The sequence below is a fragment of the Moschus berezovskii genome, chromosome 19 (genome assembly GCF_049115385.1).
Source record: "Moschus berezovskii isolate FMDL1 chromosome 19, NW_MosBer_1.0, whole genome shotgun sequence".
Lineage (NCBI taxonomy): Eukaryota > Metazoa > Chordata > Mammalia > Artiodactyla > Moschidae > Moschus > Moschus berezovskii.
This window is the reverse complement of record NC_142478.1, coordinates 7,409,268-7,432,608: the sequence shown is the minus strand read 5'-3', so window position 1 is coordinate 7,432,608 and position 23,341 is coordinate 7,409,268. Positions and strand designations below refer to the sequence as shown.

The 23,341-nt window shown below is 42.0% G+C and overlaps 1 protein-coding gene across 16 annotated transcripts in view; it reads left to right on the top strand.

Annotated features, from left to right (window-relative positions):
- Window positions 1-23,341, top strand: part of LOC129535523 (uncharacterized) — an 89,822-nt gene that overhangs the window by 28,575 nt on the left and 37,906 nt on the right. For 14 of the 16 annotated variants that reach the window (XM_088827950.1, XM_088827935.1, XM_088827937.1 and 11 more), the window contains one exon: window positions 16,696-16,797. In XM_088827950.1, the coding sequence (XP_088684076.1) occupies window positions 16,696-16,797 (102 nt within the window). Of the gene's footprint in view, window positions 1-6,009; window positions 6,088-10,537; window positions 12,569-16,695; window positions 16,798-23,341 lie in introns of those variants that run through there. The other 2 variants (XM_088827936.1, XM_088827949.1) reach the window with 2 other exon arrangements.

The following is a 23,341-nucleotide window of genomic DNA, read 5'->3' as shown; positions in this document are numbered from 1 at the left end:
TATTAGACCAATAAGTTCTGCTATTATAAGAAGCAGTATGTAGCATCAGGCTATTTACAGGGTTTTCCAGCCTTAGCAGTATGACATATTTCGCTTTAAGATTTTTTATTGTTGGACGTTATCCTGTATATTGTAGGACCTCTAGCAACATTCCTGCCCTGTATCTTCAAGATGCCAGTAGGACACCATCCCCAGCTATAACATACAGAAATGTCTTTAGAGGGGGGGATGGGTACTAAAATGGACTTCAGTTAATAACTATGGAGTTATCAGGATCAGTAATAACATCCATATTTTCTGGCAGCTCATGCTATTTGCAATAGCAGGCTTAATCCGTATCTTGACGCTCCTGATTCCCAGACATCCTCGTTTAATTCTGCAGCCTCCCACAACTAGGAGTAGGAAGTCCTAGATGCAGCTGTCTCTAGGGCTCTGGTATTAGCAAAAGGCAGCACTAATGATATTGTAAAGGACAGAAATGGTGTGGACCTAACAGAAGCAGAAGATATTCAGAAGAGGTGGCAAGAATACACAGAAGAACTGTACAAAAAAGATCTTCACGACCAAGATAATCACGATGGTGTGATCACTCACCTAGAGCCAGACATCTTAGAATGTGAAGTCAAGTGGGCCTTAGAAAGCATCAGTACGAACAAAGCTAGTGAAGGTGATGGAATTCCAGTTGAGCTATTTCAAATCCTGAAAGCTGATACTGTGAAAGTGCTGCACTCAATATGCCAGCAAATTTGGAAAACTCAGCAGTGGCCACAGGACTGGAAAAGGTCAGTCTTCATTCCAATCCCAAAGAAAGACAATGCCAAAGAATGCTCAAACTGCCGCACAGTTGCACTCATCTCACACGCTAGTAAAGTCATGCCCAAAATTCTCCAAGCCAGGCTTCAGCAATACGTGAACCATGAACTTCAGATGTTCAAGCTGGTTTTAGAAAAGGCAGAGGAACCAGAGATCAAATTGCCAACATCCGCTGGATCATGGAGAAAGCAAGAGAGTTCCAGAAAAACATCTATTTCTGCTTCATTGACTATGCCAAAGCCTTTGACCGTGTGGATCACAATAAACTGTGGAACATTCTGAAAGAGATGGGAATCCCAGACCACCTGACCTGCCTCTTGAGAAACCTGTATACAGGTCAGGAAGCAACAGTTAGAACTGGACATGGAACAACAGACTGGTTCCAAATAGGAAAAGGAGTACGTCAAGGTTGTATCTTGTCACCCTGCTTATTTAACTTCTATGCAGAGTACATCATGAGGAACGCTGGGCTGGAAGAAGCACAAGCTGGAATCAAGATTGCCGGGAGAAATATCAATAACCTCAGATATGCAGATGACACCACCCTTATGGCAGAAAGTGAAGAGGAACTCAAAAGCCTCTTGATGAAAGTGAAAGAGGAGAGTGAAAAAGTTGGCTTGAAGCTCAACATTCAGAAAACGAAGATCATGGCATCTTGTCCCATCATTTCATGGGAAACAGATGGGGGAAGAGTGTCAGACTTTTTTTTTGGGCTTTCCAAAAATCACGGCGGATGCTGACTGAAGCCATAAAATTAAAAGACGTTTACTCCTTGGAAGGAAAGTTATGACCAACCTAGATAGCATATTAAAAAGCAGAGACATTTCTTTGCCAACAAAGGTCTGTCTAGTCAAGGCTATGGTTTTTCCCGTGGTCATGTATGGATGTGAGAGTTGGACTGTGAAGAAAGCTGAGCGCCGAAGAATTGATGCTTTTGAACTGTGGTGTTGGAGAAGACTCTTGAGAGTCCCTTGGACTGCAAGGAGATCCAACCAGTCCATTCTAAAGGAGATCAGTCCTGGGTGTTCATTGGAAGGACTGATGCTAAAGCTGAAGCTCTAATACTTTGGCCACCTCATGGGAAGAGTTGACTCACTGGAAAAGACTCTGATGATGGGAGGGAGAGGGGGCAGGAGGAGAAGGGGACGACAGAGAATGAGATGGCTGGATGGCATCAGTGACTCCATGGACATGACTTTGAGGGAACTCTGGGAGTTGGTGATGGACAGGGAGGCCTGGCATGCTGCGATTCATGGGGTCGCAAAGAGTCGGACACGACTGAGTGACTGAACTGAACTGAATGATATAGTTGGATCTGATACTTCAGTCTTGAATTGTTTAAAGTGAAGGGTCAGATTAAGACAAATGCTGCTCTAACCATGTAGGATGATACTCAAATAGAGAAAGCAGCATCGAGGAAACAATACGTTTGACTCATAAGTGTCTGAAAGCGTATGTATGTGATGGCTGGCATGACCCATAGGTATGTTTCAGTCTCCTGTAAGAGACTGTAATGTTGAGGTTAACAGTGAGGCCTCCTGAAGCCAGTGTGCCAGATTTGAATCCCATTTCGTCACTTGGTAGCTGCATGTTATTGAGCAGATTTCTTAATCCGTTTTCTTACCTGTAAAACAGATATAATAGTGGCACCTAAGTTTGAGAGTTCTGTGGGTTTTGAAGGAGATAATGCACTTTGAGTGGTTAGAATTGAATCAGTTAATATGTGAAAAGACACATAGAACAGTACCTGACACATAGTAAGTACTCATTGTTTTCATTGTAGGGCTCCATCTGCAAGACGATACATTATTTAAATTATTTTAATCTTTTAACCGACCTAGTCCTCAGTTTTCTTGTCTGTTAAATTGGGAAATCTTGTCTCCTTCACGGGCTTCCCTTGTGGCTCAGATGGTAAAGAATCCACTTACAATGCAGGAGACCTGGGTTCAATCCCTGGGTCAGGAAGACCTCCTGGAGAAGGAAATGGCTACTGACTCCAGTATTCTTGCCTGGAGAATCTCATGCACAGAGGCCTCAGTTCAGTACCTCAGCAGTGTCTGACTCTTTGCGACCCCATGAATCGCAGCACGCCAGGCCTCCCTGTCCATCACCATCTCCCGGAGTTTACCCAAACTCATGTCCATCAAGTCGGTGATGCCATCCAGCCATCTCATCCTCTGTCGTCCCCTTCTCCTCCTGCCCCCAATCACTCCCAGCATCAGGGTCTTTTCCAGTGAGTCAACTCTTCACAGAGGAACTACAGTCCATGGGGTCGCAAAGAGTCGGTCACTTCACAGGGCACTTGTAATCGTTAAAGGAAATATTTCAGGTAATATGCTTATTAGCATGACACCTGGCATATATTGATAGAAGGCAGTTAATAAAGGTCAGCATTCAGTTATTACTGGAAAATTAGGGAACCAGACACCACCCTTATGGCAGAAAGTGAAGAGGAACTAAAAAGCCTGTTGATGAAAGTGAGAGAGGAGAGTGAAAAGGTTGGCTTGAAGCTCAACGTTCAGAAAACAAAGATCATGGCATCTGGTCCCATCACTTCATGGGAAATAGATGGGGAAACAGTGTCAGACTTAATTTTTTTGGGCTCCAAAATCAGTGCGGATGCTGCTTGCAGCCATGAAATTAAAAGACGCTTACTCCTTGCAAGGAAAGTTATGACCAACCTAGATAGTATATTAAAAAGCAGAGACATTACTTTGCCGACAAAGGTCCCTCTAGTCAAGGCTATGGTTTCTCCAGTGGTCATGTATGGATGTGAAAGTTGGACTGTGAAGAAAGCTGATCGCTGAAGAATTGGTGCTTTTGAACTGTGGTGCTGGAGAAGACTCTTGAGAGTCCCTTGGACTGCAAGGAGATCCAACCCATCCATTCTAAAGGAGATCAGTCCTGGGTGTTCATTGGAAGGACTGATGCTATAGCTGAAACTCCAATACTTTGGCCACCTCATGCGATGAGTTGACTCACTGGAAAAGACTCTGATGCTGGGAGGGATTGGGGGTAGGAGGAGAAGGGGACGTCCGAGAATGAGATGGCTGGATGGCATCACCGACTCTGTGGACATGAGTTTGAGTGTACTCCGGGAGTTGGTGATTGACAGGGAGGCCTGGCGTGCTGTGATTCATGGGGTCGCAAAGAGTCAGACACGACTGAGCGACTGAACTGAACTGAAGCTATCAAACAGCTTTCATAGGTAATTCATTCACTAGCATTCTGAAAGGTTTCTGGAGCGTTGCACAGTTATCATTGATACTCAAAAGCACTCACAAAGATGTCGCAAGACTTTTTTCCATTTATCCACTTCTTGTAGTTCAGCTTTCAGTGTCTTCTGTTGCAAGTAGATGAAACCAGTTCCAGGTCACTTACATAGAAAATATATTTACTAAGAGGATCTGAGGTAACTTACAAGAAAGTTGGAAACCAGAATCCAGGTTCCCTCTCTGGGAGTACGCACCAAATCCCGGTTCAGCACAGTTTCAGTTCGGGCACTGTGCTGCCAAGGCTTAGCAGCGGACACTGCCAGGACTCTGGGTACTAGCTGTGGTACGTGGCGCTGCCCCCAGGTGGTGGCAGTTTGGTCTCACCACAGTTACTGCTGCCCCACAGTGAGTTTTTATCACTGCTCTTGTTGTCACTGCTTTCTGATCTCAGGTCTGGGGCAAGTGCCTTCATAGAGCTTGGGAAACAAAATAATAATGTAACTTACGTAGAACTTATTATATGCCAGATACTTTTCTAAGTACTTTATATATATTTCACTTAATCCTTACAAGAACTAAGGTAGGTACTAATATCATTTTACTGATGAGGAAAGAGAATTTTAGAAACTTTGGAACTTTTAGGAAGTTTACATAATATGTGGAGGAGCTAGGGATTGAACTCAGGTAATCTGGCTGCAGATATTTGCTTGATTATCAGGTATTTTGAGCTTTTATATAGTTATAAGAAGCAGGTTCTGCCTTTCCCCAGCCTTATGTGGAGGCTTTCCCCAACATTAAAAGGGTACTGTGACTGGGCAGCCAGAAGGATGAGATATAGACTCAATACGTGGCTAAAGTCTGACTTGGCAAACCAGTCATTGCCTCTGTTGCTGTTTTAAAAGCTCCAGGATGAGGGATGCTGAATTTGAGGATCAGAGGGGTTTTTTGTTTTTTTTTTTTTAGTGCTCTGCCATTTTTTATTCACTTAAGAGAGGAGAATACTTGTGAGAGTTCAGACTCTGGATCAAATAGGGAATATGTGTCTAAATAACCCTTAGGATTCTGCGACATTTTTATAGTGAGAGGGTATTGGCCTAGTTAATTTTTGTCATGAAGACCAGGTTTGGAAAATTGGTAAACTTTATTTGCTGCTGGGCTGTAGAGCCGCAAGTCAGTCCTTGCTCGTGGGTGGGCGCTATATTCAGGACCACGCGCCTGCCACCACCAGATGGGTGTGGTCTCCCTAGGGTGGATTTGGGGCTTTCAAGAAAAGCAGATCCTCTGCCATTAGAGGTGGTAGAATGGAATTTCACCCTGTAAAAAGCTGTCTTTATTGAGGTGAATTTTGCATATGATAAAATGTGTCCACTTAAAATGTACAGTTCGATGAGTTTTGACAAGTATATGAATTTGGGAAATCATAACCTCAGTCAAGCGGAGAAGGCAATGGCAAGCCACTCCAGTACTCTTGCCTAGAAAATCCCATGGATGCAGGAGCCTGGTAGGCTGCAGTCTGTGGGGTCGCTAAGGGTCGGACACGACTGAGCGACTTCACTTTCACTTTTCACTTTCACACATTGGAGAAGGAAATGGCAACCCACTCCAGTGTTCTTGCCTGGAGAATCCCAGGGACGGGGGACCCTGGTGGGCTTCTGTCTATGGGGTCACACAGAGTCGGACACGACTGAAGTGACGCAGCAGCAGCAGCAGCAACCTCAGTCAAGACACAGACAGTTTCTTGTGCGCGTTTGCAGTCAGCCCTCCTGCATCTGCCCTGCTCCTCAGGCAGGAGCTGGTTGGCGCGCTGAGTTAGCGTGCGTGCTCTGTGCGTGCTCAGTTGTTCAGTCGTGTCCGACTCTCTGTGACACTGGGACTGTCGCCCTCCAGGCAAAAATCCTGGAGTGCGTTGCCTTTTCCTTCTCCAGGGGGTCTTCCCAGCCCCAAGACTGAACCCCCATCTCTGTATCTCCTACGCTGGCAGGTGGATTCTTTACCACTGGGCCACCTGGGAAGCCCTTCTTCATCTACAAAAGTGAGAATTTTGTGTTCTACAGTTCTGGTATGTATTCTTTCTGTGTCTGGATTTTTGGCTCTGAATATTGAGATTAAACAAGAGCTATTGCATACGTCAGTAATTCACTCCTTTTTATTGCTGAGGAATATTATAAGTATAAACTGTAATTTGTTTATCCATTAACCTGTTCCTAGACATTTTTTTCTTCTCATTTTGGGCTCTTATAAGTAAGCCTACTGTGAATGTACATGCACAAGTCTCGTTGGGACGTTTGTTTTTATTTTTCTGGTCAATGCTTAGGAGTAGAATGACTGAGTTATATGATCAAGTGTATGTTTGATTTCATAAGAAGTTGCTAAGTGAAGTGGTTTTTTACATTTCCTCCAGCAGTGTATTGGAGAAGGAAATGGCAACCCACTCCAGTATTCTTGCCTGGAGAATCCCATGGGCAGAGGAGCCTGGTAGACTACAGTCCGTGGGGTCATAAGGAGTCGGACACGACTTAACAGCTAAACCACCAGCAGTGTTTGCATTTACTACTCTTTAACCAGTACTTGGTATTGTCAGCCTTTTTGAACTTCAGCTGTTGTACTGGGTGTATGCTTGTGCCTTCTGTGGCTTTAAATTGCGTTTCCTTGATGATTAGTGGTGTTAAACATCTTCCATGCACTTATGGCTTATTTGTTTTCTTTAGTGAGGTGACTGTTAAAGTTTTGTCCGTATTGTATTTGGGTTGTTTGTCTTCTTATTGAATTTTATTTATTTTAAATAAGACATATATACATTTTAAATGGGGCTTCCCTTATGGCTCAGTGGTAAAGAATCTGCCTGCCAATGCAGGAGACTGAGGTTCAATCCCTGGGTCAGGAAGATCTCAAGAAGGAAATGGCAACCCGCTCCAGTATTCTTGCCTGGGAAATCCCGTGAACAGAGGAGCCTGGTGAGCTACCGTCCGTGGAGTCACAAAAGAATCCTCATGACTGAGCGACTAAACGACAGTTCATTTTGAATACCAGAGGAGCCTGGTGAGCTACCTCCATGGAGTCGCAAAAGAATCCTCATGACTGAGCGACTAAACGACAGTTCATTTTGAATACCAGTTGTTTGTCAGATGCATATCTTACATCTATTTTCTCCCAATCTGTAGCTCATCTTTTCATCTTTTAAATGGTGTCATTTTGAAAAGAAATTTTTAATTTTGATGAAGTCCAAATTATCAGTGTTTCTCTTATGGTTGATGTTTTCCATTTCCTAAGAAAATATTTGCCTACTCCAAAGTCATTGTGAAGTCTACTAATAAACCCATCAAAGGCATTCTTCATTTCTGTTATAAGTGATTTTTTTATCTCTAGCATTTCTTTTTTTTTTTTTTTTTTAATCTCTAGCATCTCTTTTTGGTTCTTTCTTAGTATTTATACATCTTTGTTTATGTTGTCCGGCTGTTCATGCATGCTTTCTACTTTATCCATTACAGCCTTCTGAACCACCAGGGAAGCCCATATTACTCATAGTTGTTTTAAATTCCTGGTCTGGTAATTCCAGCATTGTGCCATTTCTGATTGTGATGTTTGCTTTGTGACTTCAAAGTGTGTTTCTGCCTTTTGTAGACCTTGTGATTTTTACTTGTTAATCAGACATGATGTATCAGGTAGGAGGCCCTGCTGTGGCTGTGGGTATAAAGTGTAGGAGGAGGGGAATATTATCCTATGATTAGGTGTCAGTCTTTCAGTGAGCCTGTGCCTCTGGACTGTGAAACTCTCGAGTGTTTCTCAGTTTTTCTCTCCTCTCCTTAGGTGGCGCAGGATATCTGGAATGTGCTGGGTGTGGCTGTTTGCCTGCTCAGCCCTGTTAGCTGCTGGTTATACCCAAGCAGGCTAGGTTCTGGTTTCTCCTGAGGGTAAGCCTTGTTAAGAATAGAGTACTTAGGGACCTCCCTGGTGGTGCAGTGAATGAGAATTGTCCTGCCAGTGTATGGGACTCGGGTCCAATCCCTGGTCTGGGAAGATTCCACATGCTGTGTGGAGCAGCTCAGCCTGTGAGCCACACTGCTGAAGCCCACATGCCCTGGAGCCTGTGCTCCAGAAGAGAGAAGCCACTGTGACGAGGAGCCCCACACTCTGCACCTAGAGAAAGCCCTCATGCGGCAACGAAGACCCAGCACAGCCAAAGGAAAAAGAATGGGCTGCTTAGCGTATTTCACAGTGGTTCCAGTTCTCACCACTTGCTGGAAGGATGAGGGAGTTTTTCTGTGATATTTACTGGAGTAACCTGGTCCCGCTCTAGAAAGCAATACTAAATATTGTGGGTCCTTGCTTTTGACTGGGTTCCTCTGGAGTCTTTAACTCTCCAGAGTTGTCCACGCTGAGCCTTCAGCAACTCATTGATTACTGTTCAGATTTTCCTTCCACAACATTGGTTACTGAGGTGGTTTCCACTGGTTTTTGTTCTAGTAAGCCACGACTTTGCATTTGCCTCTCTCCAGTTTTGGGAGTAACAGTGTGCCCTGTGTCCTCCCGTCTTTCATGAATCCAAGAAGACTTGTTGATTTTTCAGTGTGTTCAAGGTACTTGTTAGAATGAGATGGTGATTTCCAAGCTCCTTATATGCAGAAACGAAAGCAGAAGTCCCCCAAGATAACTACTGTTCTGCCTACCATCGTCATACCTTATTGGTTTTCTTGTTGAATTGAATCATATAGTAGATACTCTTTGGGTCTGGCTTCAGTGGCTCAACATGGTCTGTAAGAATTTTTTCTGTGTTTAATGGCAGCAGTTCTATTTTATTGCTGTGTAGTGTAGTGTTCCATTGTTTGATTATACTACGGTTTCTTTATCTGTTCTGCTGTTGATGGACATTTGAGTTTGCAGTTTTAAGCTATATTATGGATAAAGCTGCTGTGAATAGTCTTGTACTTGTTTTATGATGGACAGATGCACTATTATTTCACGAGTATGTTTCCTAGGAGTAGAATTTCTGGGTTGTAGAATAGACATATGTTTAATAGTATTGCCAGAAAGTTTTCAAAGTGATTTTACCAAATTTTACTTGCACCAACAATGTTTGAGAACCTACATAGTTGCTAACAATTTTGTCAGTCTTTCTAAATTTGGCCATTCTAATGGGTGTTAGTAGTATTCTGATCTGTGGTCTTAATCTGCATGACAAATGAAACTGAATGACAGGGCTGTCCCGGTGACTCAGATGGTGAAGAATCTGCCTGAAATGCGGAAGACCCGGGTTCTTTTCCTGGTTCAGAAAGATCCCCTGGAGAAAGGAGTTGCTACCCACTCCAGTATTCTTGCATGGAGAATTCCATGGACAGAGGAGCCTGGTGGGCTACAGTCCACGGGGTCCCAAAGAGTCAGACACAAATGACTTGTAGATCTTTCCTAATACTGAAATTTTATGTTTGCTTAAAGAGCCTAGTGCGTACTTATAGCCGTAGTTCTTATTGGCTACACTTTGGAATCACCTGGTGAACTTTCAAAACTTAAAGTTCCCCAGGTAATTCTAGGATGCAGAGAGGGTTGAAAGTCGTTGGCATTTTTGAATGAAATATTCTGTGCCTCTCAGGACTTTGCTGTACCCTTTGGTGAGTGACATGTTTGTCTTTCTCATTGCCCAAGCCAAATATTGGGTAGGGAGCAGAGAGAAGGCCTGGGTTGCCCTGCATTTCTCCCCTACTCTTGACCCCCCACAATCTAGTCACTCTGTAAGGCTCTTACTTTACCTCCTAAAGAATTCTCAAAAAAGAATTCTCAAAAAAGAATTCACCTTTTTCAGTTCCCACAGCCTTAATTTAGATCTTTATTATTTCTTACTCACACTGTAAAATGCTTCCTAAATGGTTTTTCTACTTCTAGTCTTTCCTTCTTTCCCTTCAGTCTAACTTCCTATCAGGCTGTTCTCTAAAATAAACTGATTTGATTTTTCTGCTTCTTTCTCCTTATCTATTTTAGGAGAAGTTCACAGTTCTTGGTCTAGCATTTATAAAGTCATCATGATAGTGTCCTACATACTTTTCTAGCCTCCTTGTCATTTTTATTTTTAAAACCTAATTTTGATAAAATTTCATACAGAAAACTTAAACTCTTTACCCAGATTCACCATTGTTTTGTCCCATTTACTTTAACATTTTCTCTTTAAATACAGAGTTTCTTCTCTTTTGAACCATTTGAGAGTGGTTTGCAGACATGTCTGTTTGTTCTTAAGAACAAGGACTTTCTCTTATATAATCTCAGTACTTTTATCAAAATTAGAAAATTATTAAAGAAATTGATACAGTACAATCATTTAATCCACAGTTGTTCCAATAATATCCTTTACAGCTTTTTTTTTCCTGTTTTGTGATCCAGTCTATAATATATATTGTATTTAGCTGTCTTTTTTCTTGTCTTCTTTTATCTGCAATAGTTCATCTACTTTTTTCATGAACTTAAGGGGACGACAGAGAATGAGATGGCTGGATGGCATCACCGACTCGATGGACATGAGTTTGAGTGAACTCCGGGAGTTGGTGATGGACAGGGAGGCCTGGCGTGCTGTGATTCATGGGGTCGCAAAGAGTCGGACACGACTAAGTGACTGAACTGAACTGAACTGAAGCTTTATCAAGTATAGGAGCCAGGTTTTCTACGGTCTACCATCTATTTCCAAGATTTTTGGTCTTTATTATTTCCTTCCTACATCTCACTTTAATTTGCTCATTTTCTATTTTCTTAAGGTGCAATCTTGGATTGTTGGTTTAAGATCTTCTATTCAGATATAAGCATTTAAAGCTATAAATTTCTCTCAGCATTGCTTCTTTGGGTGCATCCCACAAATACTGCTGTGGTGCATTTTCATTTTCTTTCTTTTTTTTCATCCCCCTGCCCTGCATTATCATTTTCATTCAGTTAGAAAATATTTTCTTTCTCTTGTGATTTCTTCTTTTTCAAATTTGGGGAAGGCCCCTGCATATCTTGTGTGAGTTGATTGTAATTAGATTTCTCTGTGGTCATCAGTTCAGTTTAGTCGCTCAGTCGTGTCTGACTCTTTGCGACCCCATGAATCACAGCACGCCAGGCCTCCCTGTCCATCACCAACTCCCGGAGTTCACTCAAAGTCATGTCCATCGAGTCAGTGATGCCATCCAGCCATCTCATTCTCTGTCCTCCCCGTCTCCTCCCACCCCCAATCCCTCCCATCATCAGAGTCTTTTCCAGTGAGTCAACTCTTCGCATGAGGTGGCCAAAGTATTGGAGTTTCAGCTTTAGCATCAGTCCTTCCACAGAACACCCAGGATCGATCTCCTTTAGAATGGACTGGTTGGATCTCCTTGCAGTCCAAGGGACTCTCAAGAGTCTTCTCCAGCACCACAGTTCAAAAGCATCAATTCTTCGGCGATCAGCTTTCTTCACAGTCCAACTCTCACATCCATACATGACCACTGGAAAAACCATAGCCTTGACTAGACGGACCTGGTTGGCAAAGTAATGTCTCTGCTTTTTAATATGCTGTCTAGGTTGGTCATAACTTTCCTTCCAAGGAGTAAACGTCTTTTAATTTCCTGGCTGCAATCAGCATCCGCAGTGATTTTGGAACCCAAAAAAATAAAGTCTGACACTGTTTCCACTGTTTCTCCATCGATTTCCCGTGAAGTGATGGGACCAGATGCCATGATCTTTGTTTTCTGAATGTTGAGCTTCAAGCCAACCTTTTCACTCTCCTCTTTCACTTTCATCAAGAGGCTTTTGAGTTCCTCTTCACTTTCTGCCATAACGGTGGTGTCATCTGCATATCTGAGGTTATTGATACTTCTCCCGGCAATCTTGATTCCAGCTTGTGCTTCTTCCAGCCCAGTGTTCCTCATGATGTACTCTGCATCTAAGTTAAATAAGCAGGGTGACAAGATACAACCTTGACGTACTCCTTTTCCTATTTGGAACCAGTCTGTTGTTCCATGACCAGTTCTAACTGTTGCTTCCTGACCTGTATACAGGTTTCTCAAGAGGCAGGTCAGGTGGTCTGGTATTCCCATCTCTTTCAGAATGTTCCACAGTTTATTGTGATCCACACAGTCAAAGGCTTTGGCATAGTCAGTGAAGCAGAAATAGATGTTTTTCTGGAACTCTTCTTGCTTCTCCATGATCCAGTGGATGTCAGCAATTTGATCTCTGGTGCCTCTGCCTTTTGTAAAACCTGCTTGAACATCTGGAAGTTCACGGTTCACATACTGCTGAAGCCTGGCTTGGAGAATTTTGAGCATGACTTTACCAGCGTGTGAGATGAGTGCAGTTGTGTGGTAGTTTGAGCATTCTTTGGCATTGCCTTTCTTTGGGATTGGAATGAAGACTGACCTTTTCCAGTCCTATGGCCACTGCTGAGTTTTCCAAATTTGCTGGCATATTGAGTGCAGCACTTTCACAGCATCATCTTTCAGGATTTAAAATAGCTCAACTGGAATTCCATCACCTCCACTAGCTTTGTTCGTAGTGATGCTCTCTAAGGCCCACTCGACTTCACATTCCAAGATGTCTGGCTCCAGGTGAGTGATCACGCCATCGTGATTATCTTCGTCGTGAAGATCTTTTTTGTACAGTTCTTCTGTGTATTCTTGCCACCTCTTCTTAATATCTTCTGCTTCTGTTAAGTCCATACCATTTCTGTCCTTTGTCGAGCCCATCTTTGCATGAAATGTTCCCTTGATATCTCTAATTTTCTTGAAAAGATCTCTTGTTTTTCCTAGTCTATTGTTTTCCTCTATTTCTTTGCATTGATCGCTGAGGAAGGCTTTCTTATCTCTCCTTGCTATTCTTTGGAACTCTGCATTCAGGTGCTTATAACTTTCCTTTTTCCTTTGCTTTTCGCTTCTCTTCTTTGCACAGCTATTTGTAAGGCCTCCTCAGACAGCCATTTTGCTTTTTTGCATTTCTTTTCCATGGGGATGGTCTTGGTCCCTGTCTCCTGTACAGTGTCACGAACCTCCGTCCAGAGTTCATCAGGCACTCTATCTATCAGATCTAGACCCTTAAATCTATTTCTTACTTCCACTGTATAATCATAAGGGATTTGATTTAGGTCATATCTGAATGGTCTAGTGGTTTTCCCTACTTTCTTCAATTTAAGCCTGAATTTGGCAATAAGGAGTTCATGATCTGAGCCACAGTCAGCTCCTGGTGTTGTTTTTGCTAACTGTATAGAGCTTCTCCATCTTTGGCTGCAAAGAATATAATCAGTCTGATTTCGGTGTTGACCATCTGGTGATGTCCATGTGTAGAGTCTTCTCTTGTGTTGTTGGAAGAGGGTGTTTGCTATGACCATTGCTTTCTCTTGGCAAAACTCTATTAGCCTTTTCCCTGCTTCATTTCGTGCTCCAAGGCCAAATTTGCCTGTTACTCCAGGTGTTTCTTGACTTCCTACTTTTGCATTCCAGTCCCCTATAATGAAAAGGACATCTTTTGTTTGTTAGTTCTAAAAGGTCTTGTAGGTCTTCATAGAACCGTTCAGCTTCTTCAGCATTACTGGTTCGGGCATAGGCTTGGATTACTGTAATATTGAATGGTTTGCCTTGGAAACAAACAGAAATCATTCTGTCGTTTTTAAGATTGCATCCAAGTACTGCATTTCGGACTCTTTTGTTGACCATGATGTCTACTCCATTTCTTCTAAGGGATTCCTGCCCACAGTAGTAGATATAATGGTCATCTGAGTTAAATTCACCCATTCCAGTCCATTTTAGTTCACTGATTCGTAGAATGTCTACGTTCACTCTTGCCATCTCCTGTTTGACCACTTCCAGTTTGCCTTGATTCATGGACCTATAGTGTTTCCTAAAAGCATTAAAAATAAACTTGTTACTGGAAGAGTTTGGGGTCTGGCTGCTTGCCACTGAAAAGGCAATAAACAGGCTAGGTTGGTGAAAAGGAAAGTTTGCTTTAATTCAGATGCTGGCAGCTGGCTGGGAGGATGGACATCTGTCCAAAGGCTGACACCCCCTACTGACAATCATTGGGGCAAGAGCTTTTATAGACAGAGGTGAGGGGAGGGGGGGCTACATGCAGAAACAATGCAGCCATCTCTGACACTCATCTTCAAGTCGGTCATCAGTGGTCTGACCAGTGTCATCTTGATTGTTTTAGGTGCAGTTAATCTTCAGTTCCAAGGTCCGTTTCTTCTCATTGCTTTGAGTCCAGTTCTCAGAACTGTGGCAGCTTGTGTCATGAGTACAGTCTGGTCATCATATAGCTAGCTTCTTTCACCTGGGATTTCAGTATCTGTAAGACAGCTCACATAGTATGGCTCAGACTATCATCTATAGTCCATGAGAAGGAACTAAGAGTCCTTGACTATACTTAACAACTACATTATTATTATTTTTCTCCCTTAACTGTTTTCCTTTGTTTCTGCATTTCTCGTTTCTCTGATTAAGCTTATTCTTCAACTAAAGTTTTCCACAGATAAAAGGCAGGCAAAGGACATGGGACAGAGGGGCAAGGACCGTAGGGTCTTGGTCTGTTTCTGAATTACCATGTGGTCTAGCAGTCCCACTTTGGGGTATGTTTCCAAAAGAATTGAAAGCAAGATCTTGAAGAAATACATCCATACCCATGTTCATAGCAGCGATAGCAGCACTATTCATAATAGCCAAGAAATGGAAGAAACCTAAGTGTCCATCAGTGAACTGAATGAACATGGTATATACATGCAATGGACATCGACTTGAGCAAACTCTGGCAGATAGACAGTGGAGAACAGGGAAGCCTGGCATGCTGCAGTCCATGGGCTTGCAAAGAGACAAACACGATTTAGCAACTTAACAACAGTATATGCAGCCAGTTATTATTCAGCCTTAAAAAGAAAGGAAATTTTGACACATGTCCAATATGGATGAATCTTGAGGACACCATGTAAAGAAGTAAGCCAGTCACAAAAAGTCAAATACTGTATGACTGCATTGATGTGAGGTATCTAGAGCAATCAAGCTCATAGAAAAAGTAGAGTGATGCTTACCAAGGGCTGTAGGGGAGTCGGAGGACGATGGAAATGGAGTCATTGTTTAATGGGTATAAAGTTTCAGTTCTGCAACATGGAAAGATTCTGGAGATTGATTACACAGCAGTAACCCTGCTGAACTATACATTTAGAAATGGTTAAAAGGGTAAATTTTTTGTTATGTGTTTTTTACCATGATAAAAAAGAATATAAAAGCAAGGTTTATTATGATTATAAGGTCATACTTTAGAAACAAAAGATCTCGACACAGATAACACTGTCAGCAAACTTTCACAAGTTTGCTAACACTTGTCAAGTAGAGTTTGTGAATTTTTACTCTGTGACTTGTCATTGGTGTAATTCTACTCTTTGCTCTTATTGCGCTTTCATTTGTCTTCCCAGTACCCTCGTTGGTTGATTCACTCAGTATCTCCAGTTCAGACCTTCAGAAAGAGTTTGACTGGCTCAGGAAATTCCTCTTTTCTGTATTGGCAGTAATTTTCTAACCAGGCCCTGTTGTCACACCTATGAACTGCAAGGCCTTGTGTCAGGATTCTTCTTTGGCTCAATCAGTGGCCACCTCTTAGCTGGGGACTATGAAAGAGGCAGTTTCTCTTATTAGAGATCAGTGAACATCCGTAAATACATGCATTCAGTTCAGTTCAGTTGCTCCATCGTGTCCGACTCTTTGCGACCCCATAGACTGCAGCACGCTAGGCTTCATACATGCATAAAGGTATCCAGATATAATTTAAATAAGACATTTCAAATCCTTTTAAAGTAGATAGTACTTTAGAATAATCATAAGGAAGATACAATGGGTGCTATGATGAGGGACTCAGTTACCTGCTTTAGGACCAGGATCCTCCTTCCAGGAGTGGTGCCTGCTGAGGGCTCATAGCTGAGTCTGTCCAGGAGTTGCCCCTGCGAAAGAGAGCTGCGTTGTCCACTGTTATACCCCTATCTAGCGGATAGTTTGCATCTAATAATTGGGTATGGATGTGGGGGCCCAAAGGCATGGTCCCATTGCCTTAATTTGGAACAGCTTGAAGAGCCTCGGCTTCAGTGCTCTGTGTAGGATGGGCCGAGCCTTATGACATAACAGCGCTGCAGCTCTGTCGAGTCTTCTTGCCCTCACTCAGGTTAGTGGAGGACTCTGCAGTAAGCTTCATGTGTTCAGAGACTTCCCCAGAATCCAGGCTAAGGCCGAGGAATGTTTTGTTTTCCCACCTTCAACCTTTTGAAATCTCTCTGCAATTTCTTTCCTTCAATTTTCAAGGCTTACATGATATGTTCAGTTTATTAATTCTGTCACTAGTTTCGAGCCTGTGGTATGATAGACTCTGAAATACGGCATTTTTTAAGCCAGTTTTTTTTATAAGATATTTTAAGAATGCAAGGAAATAAGTTTTCTGAGAAATGTTTTAAGTGATATTAATAGGATTTGACATTATTATGAAAGTTCTTTTTTCATTGGCTTAACCAATTAACCAATCTAAGTTGAATGCAGTTTTAAAAGCCAGATGTGTTTTTATTATATTGGTATCATGTTTATTATATAAGGATTAGGTAGGCTATAATGGTTGCTTTTATGTGCTATGAACATGAATATAGTCTTTTGAATATTTGCCTTTAGTGATTTGGTGTTACTTATGACTATTTCTTTCCTCATTTTTTTAGGAGTCGACCATGACTCAAGAATCTCCAAAAAATTCAGCAGCAGAAATTCCGGTGACTAGTAATGGGGAAGTTGATGACTCTCATGAACATGGCTTTAATAGGGTAAGGACACTTCTGTCTCTCAATACAAAGAATCATGATAAGCCCTTTAGTGCTAAGATGAAAGTAATAGAGCTTATTCATAATATAGGAATATGTTGTTAGATTGACTATATTCTGGAGTCTAATGTTATTATGGAGGGATGACTAGGTGGTCATGTTAGTAATTTGTCCAGAATAAGCTTCTGGCCAGTAAAGCATTTAGGCCTTGATGTTACTATCTGTAATTTTACTGTATAATCAGAGCAAGAGTGTCTCTAATGATTTTGGCATATAACTTTATTAAAAAACTACTTCATTCTACTTGTGATAAGAAAAAATATTAACTATGGGTTATCCTTGAAAGCGTTGGTCTCTTTTCTCAGTACATAATTCCTAAGTAGGTGCCTCTTCATTTTGCTGTTTACTTTCTAGAGTGACATATTTGACTCCGTGGAAAGTGAAACTTGGGATCTGTTTAATTTTGATCTGCCTCTCATTTGAAATTGAAATTTAGTGCATTTAAATGGAAACACCATGGGTTTAGAGATAATGTGGGTTCAAATTTCAGCTATACTTTTCCTAGCAGTGTAACCTCGGGCAGATATTATTCTAATGTCTCTAAATGAGAATTTTATTTTCATGGTGATGTTAATGTTAAATGATATTAAAATAAGTAATATGCCTAATATAGTCCTAGAAATGAGAGTGGTGTTAGTTATTTCTGGAGATATTTCTGTTAAACATTCCTTTTTGACATGTGTGTGTCAAACACTTGACACATGTGTACAGTGTTAAATAACTTTAAAAATAGTTTTCATATTCTTGAAAAAGTAATGGTTGAAAGATACTTTAATTATTTTACAGCTTGAATTGGACTCTTTTACTTCATATGTTTGAGAATAAAGTTCTTTAGTTTAACAGAAGATAACATTTTACTTTTAATTTTAAAAAATTTAATTTGTTTTTTAAAATATTTAGTTTTGACTGCATTGGGTCTCCAGTGCAGCACATGGGGCTTCTCTCTGGTTGTGGCATGGGGCTCTGTAGTTGCAGCACACAGGCTCTCTAGTTGGGGTGTGAGGTCTTAGTTGCCCCACAACGTGATGGATCTTAGTTCCCCAACCAGGAATTGAACTCATGTCTCCTTCATTGAAAGGCAGATTCTTAACCACTGGACCACCAGGGAAGTCCCCAGAAGGTGATATTTTAGATCACAATTTATCGTTCCCAGCATTATTGACGTTTGGGGCCAGAAAAATTCCTTTGTGGAGGGTTGGCCTGTGCATGTAGGGTGGTTGGCCGCATCCCTGGGCTCTTCCTAGTAGATGCCAGTAGCCCCTCCAGTAGTTGACAAGCACAAATGTACCCAGACATTGCCGAATGTCAGGAGTAGGGAGGAACTTGCCTCTGGTTGGGAACCGCTTTTTAGATAGATCGTTTTAATGGACTTTTGGAAAATTCCACTCTATTTCACTTCTTTTTGGCTCAAGTCATTTAGAAGAAACAGACTTGTCTTCAAGCTTGGGGTGTGTTTTTATTTTAATTGCAAGTGTTTTCACTTGGTTTGTAAGGACCCATGGGCCAGTACTGAGTGACTGACAGGATTTGTATGCCTGAAACACCTGAAGCTCACACAGCGTTGTAAATCAGCTGTGTGTGTGCTCAGTCACTCAGTTGTGTCCGACTGTTTGCGACGCCATGGTTGCCAGGCTTCTCTGTCCGTAGTATTTCCTAGGCAAAACACTGGAATGGGTTGCCGTTTCCTCCTCCAGGGGGTCTTCCCGACCCAGCGATCAAACCATCATCTTTTGTGTATCCTGCATTGGCACGTGGAAACTCTGAGCACTCAGAGGAAATTTTCACTTCAGATTTTAAAGTCTTTCTGGTATTTGAAAACACTGAGATATACTTGCAGATTAAGGAAACTCAAGTTACCATCATTAGACACTCTACTAATAGCTTTATAAACTTCTGTTAATTTAAATAACTCATTATACCAGGATTTTAGTTAATGACTGCTTTGTCTTGTTGTTGGTAACAGCTCCTTTTTGCGAATTTATCCGGCAGGTATTTATTGAGTGTATGTTGTATACCAGGCACTAGGGATGACCGTGCCTGGTTCACAACAAAATGACAGAAATGCCTGCCGCCAGAGAGTCGATACTCTTATACATAGACAGTCTAATGAGACTTTTCGTCTAAGAATGCGATAAACACAAAATGCTGCGTTGTTTGGAAGATTCACCTGCCATCTTTGGTTGGCATTCACCTGCTAGCTTGGGGTGTGTTTTTTTTGAGCTATAGCTTTTGCATAGTAAAAAACACTCATGTTGAGTGTGCAGGGAGCCAGCACCCGCATCAAGATGGAGGCCGTCTCCAGGTCTTCCCCAGCCCCCTCGCCCTCTTCTAGGCGTTTCGTCCCCCTCCCTTCTAGAGTAATTCCTTCTGTCACCATTCCGTCAGCACTGATTGCTTTTGACTCCTCCTGAACTGCGTGTAAGTGGACTTCCACTGTGTGTATTCTTTTCTGACTGGCTTTCACCCAGCGTTGCATCCGTAATGTCGTTGTTGTTGCTTTGGCAGTATTTAATTCTTCTTTTCCCCTGGAGAAGGAAATGGCAAATCACTCCAGTATCCTTGCCTGGAAAATCCCATGGACAGAGGAGTCTGGCAGGCTATAGTCCATGGTTCGCAATAATCGGACCCAACAACGACTAAACCACCACCAGTTCTTTTTCATTGTAATACGGTTTTCCATTGTGTTAATACACCACAGTGTGTGTTCCGTTCCGTTCCATCGCTCAGTCGTGTCCGACTCTATGCGACCCCGTGGACTGTAGCCTACCAGGCTTCTCCGTCCATGGGATTCTCCAGGCAAGAATACTGGAGTGGGTTACCGGTTCCTTCTCCAGGGGATCTTCCCTACCCAGGGATCGAACCCGGGTCTCCCGCATTGGAGGCAGACGCTTTTAACCTCTGAGCCACCAGGGAAGCCCACAGTGTGTGTTAATAGGCCCTAATTTGTTTATCCGTTTGTTTTGTTCTTAAAATGTATTTTTTTTCTTTTTCTTTTATTTATTTTTGTTTCTGGTGGGTTTTTTGGTTTGTTTTTTAAAAAATGTATTTATTTCGTAATTGAAGGATAATTGCTTTACAGTTTGTTGTTTGTTCTGTCAAACATGAGCGTGAATCAGCCATAGGCGATGCCTAGGTTGTCTCCAGTCTGCACCTATTACGAATAAAGCTGCTGTGGCCGTTATTGTATAGGTCTTTCGGTGTACATGACCACCTATTTCTGTTGGGTGTTTACCCTGGAGTGGAATTGCAGGTCATGGGTATGTGATGTTTGGCTTTGGTAGATTTTGTCAACTAGTTTGCCAAAAGATCAAATCAGTCGACAGTCCTGCCAGCGGTGAAGAAGTGTTCTAGTTGTTCCACATCATTAGCAGTTTGGGGTATTGTCATACTTTTAAGTTTTTGCCATTCTGATGAAATCATAGTAGTTATCTCATAGATTTAACATGCATCTCCTTGATGACTAATGACGTCAAGTATATTTTCAGATTCTTACTGACCATTTGAATATTATCTTTTATGAAGTACCTTTTCAAGTCCTTTGCACATTTTTCTGTTACGTGTATGCCTTTTTCTAATTCATTCGTAGCAGTTCTTTATGTGTTCTGGGTATAGTCATTTGCATGTGTGTATTGCAGGTGTTTATCTCCAGTCTGTAACTAGCTTTTGTACTGTATTAATGGTATCTTTAGAAGCCCAAAGGCTAATTTTAAGGAAGTCCAGTTTATTAGTGTTCTCTCCCTTTAGTGGTTTTTGTGGCCCTTGTATCTTTGCCTGTCCCCATGTCATGGAGATACTCCATCTTCTAACGGTTTCTCTGCTTGGCTTCTCACACATGGGTCTATGATCCATCTTGAATTTTGTTTATGGCATGATGTGGAAGTCAGGGCTCATTTTGTCCCCACGTGCATATCATGTGATATGCAACGTTTATTGAAAAAAAAAAATTCTTTCTCCACACAGGGGCCTTTGCTGTTGATCAAGTGATCATACATGTGTAGCTGTATTACATGGCCGACTGTGTCATTTCTTGGTCTTTTTGTCTATCCTTGCAGTAATACCACACTGTCTTACCACTTACTAGACTAACTAAGTCTGAAATAAATAGTAGCTTCAGCCTTGGTACCTGGTAATTCCTCTAGCTTTGTTCTTCTTCAGCGTTACTTTGTACCTTAAAACTATTCATGAGTCTTTAGTTGAGTACCTTAATTTGCCTTTGAGTATCATTGAAAAGTTTTTTTTAATCCTTTCAAATTTTAACTTTAGAGTCTTTTTAGAGTGAAGGGAATTAACTCATGTATCTGTGTAAGTTCTTTGCTTACATAGTCAAAGCCAGTTAGCTTGCTGCTTTATAAGTTAACTTCTTCAGTTCAGTTCAGTTCAGTTCAGTCGCTCAGTCGTGTCCGACTCTCCGCGACCCCATGAATCACAGCACGCCAGGCCTCCCTGTCCATCACCAACTCCCGGAGTTCACTCAAACTCATGTCCACAGAGTCGGTGATGCCATCCAGCCATCTCATTCTCCGTCGTCCCCTTCTCCTCCCGCCCCCAACCTTTCCCAGCATCAGAGTCTTTTCCAGTGAGTCAACTCGTCGCATGAGGTGGCCAAAGTATTGCAGTTTCAGCTTTAGCATCAGTCCCTCCAATGAACATCCAGGATTGATCTCCTCTAGAATGGACTGGTTGGATCTCCTTGCAGTATAAGGGACTCTCAAGAGTCTTCTCCAACACCACAGTTCAAAAGCATCGATTCTTCGGCGGTCAGCCTTCTTCACAGTCCAACTCTCACATCCATACATGACCACGGGAAAAACCATTGCCTTGACTAGACGGACCTTGGTTGGCAAAGTAATGTCTCTGCTTTTTAATATACTATCAAGGTTGGTCATAACTTTCCTTCCAAGGAGCAAGCGTCTTTTAATTTCATGGCTGCAATCAGCATCTGCAGTGATTTTGGAGCCCAAAAAAACAAAGTCTGACACTGTTTCCACTGTTTTTCCATCTATTTCCCATGAAGTGATGGGACCAGATGCCATGATCTTTGTTTTCTGAATGTTGAGCTTCAAGCCAACCTTTTCACTCTCCTCTTTCACTTTCATCAAGAGGCTTTTGAGTTCCTCTTCACTTTCTGCCATAAGGGTAGTGTCATCTGCATATCTGAGGTTATTGATATTTCTCCCGGCAATCTTGATTCCAGCTTGTGCTTCTTCCAGCCCAGCGTTCCTCATGATGTACTCTGCATATAAGTTAAATAAGCAAGGTGACAATATACAACCTTGACGTACACCTTTTCCTATTTGGAACCAGTCTGTTGTTCCATGTCCAGTTCTAACAGTTGCTTCCTGACCTGCATACAGGTTTCTCAAGAGGCAGGTCAGGTGGTCTGGGATTCTTACTTAATGTCTAATTCTCTTTTTGGAGATTCCCCTATAATGTTATTTCATTTTTTAAAATTTTCTTTTTATTTTTATTGGAGGCTAATTATTTTACAATATTATATTGGTTAGTTTTGCCATACATTGACATGAATCCGCCCCAGATGTACATGAGTTTCCCCTCCCAAACCCCCCTCCCACCTCCCTCCTCTCCTTATCCTCCCTCTGGGTCATCCCCACATACCAGCCCCGAGCATCCTGTAACATGCATCGACCCTGAACTGGCAATTCGTTTCACATATGATAATATACATGTTTCAATGCCATTTCCCAAACCATCCCACCCTCACCCTCTCCCACAGAGTCCCAAAGACTGTTCTATACATCTGTGTCTCTTTTGCTGTCCCGTATACAGGGTTATCATTTGCATCTTTCTAAATTCCATATATATGCGTTAGAATACTGTATTGGTGCTTTTCTTTCTGGCTTACTTCACTCTGTATAATAGGCTCTAGTTTCATCCACCTCATTAGAACTGATTCAAATGCATTCTTTTTAATGGCTGAGTAATACTCCATTGTGTATATGTACCAAAGCTTTCTTATCCATTCGTCTGCCGATGGACATCTAGGTTGCTTCCATGTCCTGGCTATTATAAACAGTGCTGCAATGAACATTGGAGTACATGTGTCACTTTCAATTCTGGTTTCCTCGGTGTGTATGCCCAGGAGTGCGATTGCTGGATCATATGGCAGTTCTATTTCCAGTTTTTTGAGGAATCTCCACACTGTTCTCCATAGTGGCTGTACTAGTTTGCATTCCCACCAACAGTGTAAGAGGGTTCCCTTCTCTCCACACCCTCTCCAGCATTTATTGCTTGTAGGCTTTTGGATAGCAGCCATTCTGACTGGTGTGAAATGGTATCTCATTGTGGTTTTGATCTGCATCTCTCTGATGATGAGGGATGTTGAGCATTTTTTCATGTGTTTGTTAGCCATCTGTATGTCTTCTTTGTAGAAATGTCTGTTTAGTTCTTTGGCCCATGTTTTGATTGGGTCATTTATTTTTCTGGAATTGAGCTGCAGGAGCTGCTTGTATATTTTGGAGATTAATCC